Genomic DNA, 9662 nt, shown 5'->3' with positions numbered 1-9662 from the left:
ACAGCCCAAGCACCTGGGTTTCACTGATCCTGGGTTTGCTCTATTAGTGATGGGTTCCACATCAGTTACCAGAATCTGAAGAAGGGGGGCTCTCGAAGCTTCGTAACTGCCCATTTAGCACAGGAGCAAGCCCTGGCTATTCCAGAGAGAAATCCCACTGATGTTACCCCACAGAGGACAGTGGCCTCTGCAGGCAGGTGAACAGGCTTGGAATTCACATTTCACCACTTAGGCCAGTGGTTCTCAACCCCTGCAGCCCTTTAATACAGAGCCTCACTGTGGTGACCTGGGGGTTCCCTTAACGTTATCTTCATTGCTACTTCATATAACTGTAACTTTTCTAGTGATAAATCATACTGTAAATATCTGTGTCTTTCCAATGGTCTAGGCAACCCCTGGGAAACTCGCAGAGGGGTTGAAATCCGTCCGTAAGCTGAGAATCACTAACAAGCAAACTAACTTGCCCAAGCCTCATCTTTAAAATGGGGTAGTAGGCCAGGCATGGTGGCACACGCCTTTAATCCCAGCACTCGGGAGGCAGAGGCAGGCGGATCGCTGTGAGTTCGAGGCCAGCCTGGTCTACAAAGGGAGTCCAGGACAGCCAAGGCTACACAGAGAAACCCTGTTTCAAAAAAACCAAAATAAATAAATAAATAAAATGGGGTAGTAACATATACAGATAAGTTAGCAGTAAATAATGTGTGTGCCTTTTTCCTTTTTCGAGACAAAGTTTTTTTATATAGCCCCGGCTGTCCTGGAACTTCCTGTGATTCAGGCTGGCCTTGAACTCAGAGATCTGCCTGACTTTGCCTCCCAAATGCTGGGATTAAAGGCGGGCACCACCCCACCCAGCCTTGTGTATAAGGGTTTTTTTATTTTGTTTTGTTTTTTACAGATAGGGTTTCTCTGTGTATCTAAAATGGGTGGTGGTGGCACACATCTTTAATCCCAGCACTTGGGAGGCAGAGACAGGTGGGTCTCTGTGAGTTCGAGGCCACCTTGGTCTACAAAGCAAGTTCAGGACAGCCAAGGCTACACAGAGAAACCGTGTCTGGAAAAACAAAAAGACTTGGCCTGGTAGCCCTTAATCCAGCAGAGGCAGGGAGATCAGGAGTTCAAGGTCATTCTTTGCTACATAACAAGTTCAAGTAACACAAAACTGTCTCAAAGGCAGGTTCTTTGTTTTTAAGATACAAATATAAAACCTAGTATATGTGTTACTATGTTTCAACCATCAAGGTGACATTCTGTCCTACTTGCTGCCAGGAATGAGAGGAGAGCTGTTTTTTGACAAGAGCATTGGCAGGAGCCATCAAGCAGTGGAGACAGGCCGGACAAAAGCTCTAGAAGGAGTGGGGAGCCTGATCCCACGTCCCACAGGCTTATGGTGCCAAGCGACGGCAGTGCTAAACCAGTCAGCAGGCGACTGCAGGAAGCCTGAAAACTTCCTTCAGTCCTGACTGACCACCACTTTTTTGGAATAGGCCTGTGGCTCCTGCTTTCTGAACTAGAATCATCTTGGGGGGGGGGGAAGGGGGGAATGAGGGGGGGAACAGGAGCAGGAAGTCCTCCCCACATTCCTGCAGCACATCCACTTATAGTCTACCACAGAACAGACTGTCCTTGGGCTCTCACAGTGAATAGCCTGCCGAGCCAAGCTCCTTACCTGGATCTTGACTTCTGTGGAAGTGACCCCTGCTTTGAGCATACAGAATTTAAGGATCAAAGACCCCCGTACGGGGCAAGAAAGAATGTTGGTTAGAAGTTAACTGATGAGAGAGTCCAGTCCTAGTTGGTATCAACCCACTTCTAGAACCTTGTCCAAGTCACTTAAACGTCACAGACTGGAAGTAATAAAGAGGAAAAAGTCATGAGCAAAAATCATGGAATTCTTGAAATAGAACAGGCCCAGGTTAAAACAAACATGTGCTGGTCACAGAGATGAGCACCAGCAAGCAAATCCTGAAGACAGTGAAGAGCACAAGCCTGAGGCTAGCCTGGGATACACCTTCAGTGCCTGGACTGTAACTCCGCTGACACAGTGCCTGCCTACCATGAATGAGACCCTGGATTCCAACCCCAGCGCCAAGTAAACCAGGCATGGCTGCTCGTGCCCAGGATCCCTGGTCAAGACCATCCTCTCCTATTCCTCACACTTTCCCCAAAACAAAATTGCAAAACAAGAAACCAACCCTCAAGCCTCAAGGCCAAAACGTCTGTCTAAGTCAAAAGTCTTAGGAAAATTTAATACAACTCTATTCACCTCATATGTAAATTCATGAGTTACACCCATATTATAACCCTGGTAATAGTTCTGAAAAGTCATAGCACAGGGCAGAGAAGGGCCTCCTCCATGAGTCTACGACCCATCTTTGCTTTCCAATCACAAACAGAACCACCTAGTCCAGGGGCTTTTGGGAGTCAATCATTGATTCAGGGACTTTGCTCGATGATTATCAGATGATTATCCCAGTCACAGCCTTGCACCATCAGTCACCAGGAAGTCTGGGGAGGAGAGGCACACAGCCAGGACACAGCCTCCTCCCTCACCAGAAAGCAGCTTCAGTCCCAAACAAGAGATGGGTGGTGGGTGGAACCACAGGGGGAGAGAATTCAGCCAGCACCCTTATTCAGTTATTCATGGAAGCCTTTAAGTGTCACTGGTGCCTGGAACCAGATGTAATCCTCTGAAGCCATGGTTGGGATGGAAGGTCTGCCACAGGACAGCGTCACAGTGAATTTGTGGCCCCGGCTGGGCACTCGGTAGTTGAGCTTGGGTCGAAACCAATCTTCTCCACAGTCTCGGTGCCCCTGTACCATGACAATAGTACCCATGAGGGGAGGAGCCTGCAGCTCACTAAAGGCATCGGCCAGGAAGATAGCTCGGAAGAGACGCCGCAAACAAGAGGCTGTGTTCAGACTCTGGTCCACACTGAAGGGGGCCAGCCTGGACAAGTCGAGTTCGTAGAATTCCTTAGGGCTGAGGGCATTGCCTCCAAGCAAGATCAACACTCGTGGTACTGGTGTTCGGGCAAAGAAGTCTTCCAGGTGACTGAGGACACTGTCTAGTTCTGCCAGAGCCTGCTGACACTTCCTGCTGCTCATCTCAGAAGTGACCCGAGGTTTCTTCCTTGCTGTGTCCTCTGCCTGTCAAGACAAAGCAACACGAGGGGAGAAAAGAATACAGTGGTGGGCGGGATGAGGTGAGTGCCCTTTGGAGGAACCCCCATGGGGTTATGTAGATAAACTGACATACTGGGTTTTTTTCAGAAAGAAAAGACTGGTACTACAAGCAGGAGGGCACCTAAACACAGGCAATGAAAATAGTCGGAGGGCAGTGAGATGGCTCAGAAGGAAAGGGGTTTGCTGCAGAAGCCTGGAAACCTGAGTTTGATCCCCAGAACCCAAGTAAAGACAGGAAAGAATGAATGGCTCCACGAAACTATCCTTTGACCTTTACCTGCACGCTGTGACACACCCACCCATTCACACGTACACACAACAGGAAAAACACAACAAGGACAGTGGCTGTGACACACGCACCCATTCACACGTACACACAACAGGAAAAAAACAACAAGCACAGTGGCTGTGACACACGCACCCATTCACACATACACACAACAGGAAAAACACAACAAGCATAGTGGCTGTGACACACGCACCCATTCACACATACACACAACAGGAAAAACACAACAAGCATAGTGTCACACGCCTGTAACCCCAGCACTCAGGAGGCAGAGGCAGGCAGGTCGCTGTGAGTTGAAGCCCAGCCTGGTTTACAAAGCGAGTCTAGGACAGAGAGACCCTGTCTCAGAAAATAAACAACAGAAAAAAAAAAGCAGTAAAAGACTTGGTGCCATTTTCTGTCGTACAGGGAGTGTAAAGGAGTGAGGTTTAGCTGGGGGGAAACCAGAAAACAAAGCAAAAAGAGGACTGAGGATTATTTGGTTTAATGAGCTGAACACAGCAACCAGAACGCATGGTGGCTGAGTCTGGAGAGATGGGTCAGTAAAAACACCTGCTCTGCAAGCACAAAGACCTGAGTTCAAATCCCCATCACCCAGATAAAAAAGCCACATCCAGCATTACGTGGCAGAGACAAGCAAATCCAGAGAGCTTGCTGATCAGGCAGCCTAAATGTTGTGTTTCTGGTTCAGTGAGACTGTCCCCAGGCAATGGGATGGAGGGTAGCACATACACAAACATGAACACACATACAGCCTTTTGTTGTTGGGTTTTTTGGGTTTGGGGTTTCTGTGTAGCCTTGGCTGTCCTGGACTCACTTTGTAGACCAGGCTGGCTCAACATCATAGTGATCCACCTGCCTCTGCTTCCCGAGTGCTGGGATTAAAGGTATGCGCTGCCACCACCACGCCCAGTTTTTAATACATGCTTCCCCAAAAAATACTGAGTAACAGAAAGTCAGTAAGGGATGGAGAAAAAGAGTAAGTTAAAAAGAACTCCCTGTAGAGAAAGAACTGAATAATATACAACCTGGCCAAACGGTGAGGAAGCTTCCAAAGAACAGATGGTCCCAGCAACACCAAAGTGCATGTGGGAGCGGGGGGGGGGGGTGGGGGGGTGGGGGTGGGATGGAGGTGGGCATTATGAGCTGAGAGGTGATTAGCACCTGCTAGAACAGGGACACCAAGTCCACACTGCAGATCCCTAGACAGGATGACAGTACAGGCACCGCAGGAGGCAGGGGAGGCACTGAACCCGTGTGAGGAGATCCTCCAGGGAGAACTTTTCTTTTTCTTTCTTTTTTTTTTTAAACAGAATTAATTTACTTTATTTTTCTTGTAAAAACTCTTATGGGGGGGGGGGGCTGGAGAGATGGCTCAGCGGTTAAGAGCACTGACTGCTCTTCCAGAGGTCATGAGTTCAATTCCCAGCAACCACATAGTGGCTCACAACAATCTATAATGTGATCTGATGTGCATTGTATACATAATAAATAAATAAATCTTTAAAAAAATAAAAATAAAAAAACAAAAAAAAAAAACTCTTATGCGGTAGCCACAGATGGAGCCTAGGTCCTCTGAACAGACACTCTGGTGTGGGTTTTCACAAGATGATAAGTGAATTCCTGATAAGGAGACTTGGTGAACACAGTTTCTTTCCAGAGATCAGGTGTCAGGTAGCTGTAGGTCTTGGAAATGGCATCAAAAGTGGCCTTGGCAAAGTTGCCCAGGGTGGCAGTACAGCCCCTGGCTGATGTGTAGTAGTCATCAATACCGGCCATCATCAGTAGCTTCTTGGGCACAGGAGCAGAGACAATGCCAGTGCCTCTGGGGACAGGGATGAGACACACCAAAACAGAGCCACAGCAGCCTGTCACCTTGCATGCAACAGTGTGTGGCTTGCCAATCTTGTTCCCCCAGTAGCCTCTCTGCATGGAAAGCTTGGCCAAGATGATGGCCCCTCGGATGGCAGTGGCTACTTCCTTGGAGTACTTAACACCAAGACCAACGTGACCATTGTAGTCCCCAATAGCGACAAAAGCCTTGAACCTGGTCCCCTGGCCAGCCCGTGTCTGCTTCTGCACTGGCATGATCTTGAGAACCTCATCCTTTAGGGATGCGCCCAGGAAAAAGTCAATAATCTCAGATTCCTTAATGGGCAGGGAGAACAGATAGATCTCCTCACTTGATCTTCATGTCCTTAACCAGACAGCCCAGCTTGGTGACAGGAATCCACTCCTGGTCTTTGGCTTTACCTCTACGAGTCTTCCTAATCCTGGGCCCCGGGGTCCTCCCGCTGTATCCGCCATTTGCTGTTTTCACAAGGAAGAAGCTTCTTTTTCTTTTAAAAAGTGATTTATTTATTCCTATATTTTTATTTGGTGTGCACTGGTGTTTTGTCTGCATGCATATCTGTATGAGGGTGTCAGATCTGCTGGACCGGGAGTTACAAACAGTTGTGAGCTGCCATGTAGGTGCTAGGAATTGAACTCTGGTTCTCTGGAAGAGCAGCGAGCAGCCAGTGCTTTTTTCTTTCTTTCTTTCTTTCTTTCTTTCTTTCTTTTTTCTCCTTCTTTTTCTGTTCTTTTTTTAGGTTTTTAGTTTTTCTAGCTAGGGTTTCTCTATGTAGCCTTGGCTGTCCTGGATTTACTTTTGTAGACCAGGCTGGCCTCGAACAGAGATCCACCAGCCTCTGCCTGCTGAATGCTAGGATTAAAGGCCTGTGCCACCACACACAGCTCAGGAAGAACTTGTAGGGTTTTGTTGTTGTTGTTGTTGTTTGCTTTTCAGACAGGGTTTTCCTATGTACCCCAGCTGTCTCGGAACTACCTATGAAGACAAGACTAGCCTCTAACTCAAGAGTCTTCATTTCTCTCTCCTGACTGATGGCATTGGGCATCAATCTGGCCCTCCTGTATGATTCCCTCATAAGGCTCTGGCATCAGAAAGTGGTTTATGCTGAAATAGTCACCAGACAGAATAAAAAATCCCAACAGCAAACAGCAAAAGCCAAAAGAAACAAAAAGAGATTCTGGAAAACACTTCAAGGAGCAAGAAGGGGAATGGGAGGGACCCTTAAAAGAAATAAATAAGAGATCAGGCAGTGGCGGTGCATGCCTGCAAGGCAAAGGAGCCAGACCTCTGAGTTCAAGGCCAGCCTGTCTGAAACAAAGTGAGTTTCAGGACAGCCAAGGGTACACTGAGAAACCCTGTCTCAAAAAACAAACAAACAAAGTAAGAGAACATCATGGTCCTAGGACCAAGTTGAAGTGGGAGGAAGACTGAAATTCACAACCCACTCGGACCATGAGATGGCTCAGGCACTCAGGAGGCAGACACAGGCAGATCTCTGAATTCAGGGCCAACCTGGTACAGAGTAAGTTCCAGGACAATCAAGGCTACACAGAGAAACCCTGTGTGGAGGGGGTAGAAGAAAGAAAAAGGAGGAGGAGTGGGGGGGTTTAATTAGAATCTGAAGTCTACAAAGTTTCCCAAGAAAATACATTAAAACAAAACAAGGGGGGCTGGGGGGGGGAGGCAGACGCAGGCGGATCGCTGTGAGTTCAAGGCCAGCCTGGTCTACAAAGCGAGTCCAGGACAGTCAAGGCTACACAGAGAAACCCTGTTAAACACACACACACACACAAACAAGAAACAGGTGAAAACGTGGGGAGAGTCAAGCGTGGGGAAACTGAGGTAGGCAGATCTGAGACCAGCCTAAAGTGCATAATGAAATCCTGTTTCAAAAAAAAAGGAAAAAGGGCTGGAGAGATGGCTCAGTAGTTAAGAGCACTGGCTGCTCTTCCAAAGGGTCCTGATTCAATTCCCACAACCACATGGTGGTTCCCAACCATCTATAATGTGATCTGATGCCCTCTTCTGGCCTGCAGGTGCACATGCAGGCAGAACACTATACATAATAAAGAAATAAATCTTTTTTTAAAAAAAAGACCAAAATCATGATGTCTTCATACAACACATAATAGGAAGAGTATCAGAAAAAGAACAAGAGAGAAAAAGAACAAGAGAGCCACAAGAGGGGAGAAAACGAGGCAAAGCGTCCTTTGCAAAAGGCCTAGACTTTCACGGAAGCTAAGGAATTGGCTTTTCTACTTGCCCTTCCTCTAAGAGCCACAAAGTCTTCCCACCAATTTTCTCCGGTGTCTGCGCATACCTGGGGAGAAGCCTTCCGGTAGAAGTGCTTCAGCTGCTCGTAGGGCAGAGGAAGCTGTTGGCGTTGGTACATGACATGCTTTAGAAGTTCACAAGTAAACTGGCAGCAGCCTTCCTGGCTCACGGGCCCAGGAAACACCACCGGCACCAAGCCTCTTGGGCAAAAGGACTCCGAAGGATTGGAAGGTTCCTGGGCTGACGTGATGACCGGCTCGATATCTACCTGGGGTCCACGAGTTTCTTCCGACTTCTCATACCAGTCTAAATCTAGTCCGTGGAGGAAAGGGTAAAAGGAGGGAGGGGATCAAATTCAGCGTCAGTCTTCTCGTTTAGGGGGAACGTCAGCAGACAACCCTAGGAGACTTAGTTCCGGCTTGGGGCGGGGCGATTTAAATGACAGCGGGGTAGGAGGGGGCTTTCGGCAGAGGCTAAGGTTTCGCTATTAAGTGTCAAGTGGGGGCCAGCATACCCAAAGGGACACGACAGGAAAAACAACTCCACCCAGGGCGAGGGAGTGGACCGACCAGCAGAGACAGCGCGGACTGGGACACTGGGAACCAAGGGGGACAGGGAGGAAGGACGGCGGAAACGCCAGCCGCTACATCTGGGGAGTTAGCAGCAGGGAAGAAACGGACCCCAAGTTTATGGATCCCACTCCTTACTGGGGGCATCAGCAGGGGCCATCTCCGACAGAATCTCAGGCCAGGAAGCAGCCATCGCGACAGAAAGCTTAGTCGTCCTGCGGTTAAAACAGACGCCGCGCCGAGCATCATGGGAAGCTTAAGCTCCACTTCCGGCTCCTAGCAGCCGGAAGGGACTCAGCGCAGCCGCCCAGCGATGGAGGTTGGACTCTGACGAGTTGAGCCACACCCAGGCAAGGGATCGCTGGGCTCTTCCCACTTACGCGACCCAGGCAGGCGTACTCTGGGGCTGGGCCTGCCTTCCTAAGGGCTCGCCCACTCGCTCCTCCACCTCACTGGCCCGGCGGCGCCTACTTCATGCCGGGCCCTGTCCTAGGTGCTGGAGATTCAGCCACAGTCAAGCCGATTTCCGGCCCTGTTCTCAAGGGGCGCATTGTCTGATCTGGCCACATGACCCAGAGCAGGTTGGGGCAAGGTTAGGTCACGGAAAGGGTGGTCCCCAGAATGTGTGTTCTGTGACTGTGAAGTTAGTGAGATAACAAGATGACCGTAGTGAGATTTTGAGAGACAACATTCTCCTCTCAAGGACTAGTTTTTTTAGCAGACTGATGGTGGCTCACTCAGCGCTCAGGAGGCAGAGGCAGGCTGATCTCTTCAGATCCTGGCCAGCCTGGGCTACAGATGAGTTCCAGGATAGCCAGGGCTACATAGAGAAACCCTGTCTCAAAAGACCGAAAACCAAACCAAACCAAAAACAATCATTTTATTTTACATTTTGTAAGCATAACCTTTACATATACTTTACAGTATAGAAATCAAATTACAAGAAGATGAGAGGCAGGATTATCAACTAGTGGTGGTAACTACAGTAATCCAGTACTTGGTGGAAGAGGCTAGAACTAAAAATTTTCTTTGAGACAATTTGTGGTTGTGGCTGACCTAGAACTCAGAGTTCTGCCTGCCTCTGCCTCCCATGTGCTGGGTAGTGGTGGTAGTGGTGCACGCCCTTTAATTCTAACACTGAGAACTCAACACTCTTGAGTTTGAGGCTAGCCTGGTCTACAGAGCAAGTTACAGGACAGCCAGTGCTACACAGAGAAACCCTGTCTCAAAAAAAAAAAAAGTCTTTACAAATCAAAGATTTGAAGATAATAAATCAAAGAAGTTAAACTTGGCTGGTGATATGCCCGGAGACACAGTGCAGCTTGCAGAGTACATGAGCCCTGGGTTTGATTTATACTGATTTGATATTTATAGACACATACACCAAAATAGGAAAATACTAAAAGTCTTTGTTTCTATAACAAAACCATTATGTGTCTATAAGAATATGAAGCCAGGCGTGGTGGCACATGCCTTTAATCCCAGCACTCGGGAG

The 9662-nt window shown here is 48.4% G+C and overlaps 1 protein-coding gene and 1 pseudogene across 2 annotated transcripts; both read right to left on the bottom strand.

Annotated features, from left to right (window-relative positions):
- Positions 1–2219: 2219 nt before the first annotated feature.
- MAD2L1BP (MAD2L1 binding protein) lies at positions 2220–8492 on the bottom strand. Its single transcript, XM_084755174.1, has 3 exons — positions 8306–8492; positions 7645–7910; positions 2220–3147 (listed from the first exon to the last, which is right to left on the bottom strand). The coding sequence occupies exons 1-3, from the start codon at positions 8358–8360 to the stop codon at positions 2635–2637; spliced, it is 834 nt and encodes a 277-aa protein (XP_084611300.1). The 5' UTR covers positions 8361–8492; the 3' UTR covers positions 2220–2634.
- On the bottom strand, positions 4640–5779 carry LOC311580722 (small ribosomal subunit protein uS5-like; annotated as a pseudogene). The gene is made up of 3 exons: positions 5726–5779; positions 5000–5669; positions 4640–4674 (listed from the first exon to the last, which is right to left on the bottom strand). The product of its transcript is annotated as a small ribosomal subunit protein uS5-like (transcript).
- Positions 8493–9662: the final 1170 nt, after the last annotated feature.

This window comes from Acomys minous (genome assembly GCF_964271855.1).
Source record: "Acomys minous genome assembly, chromosome: 13".
Taxonomy (NCBI): domain Eukaryota; kingdom Metazoa; phylum Chordata; class Mammalia; order Rodentia; family Muridae; genus Acomys; species Acomys minous.
This window is presented reverse-complemented; position numbering and strand designations above follow the sequence as displayed.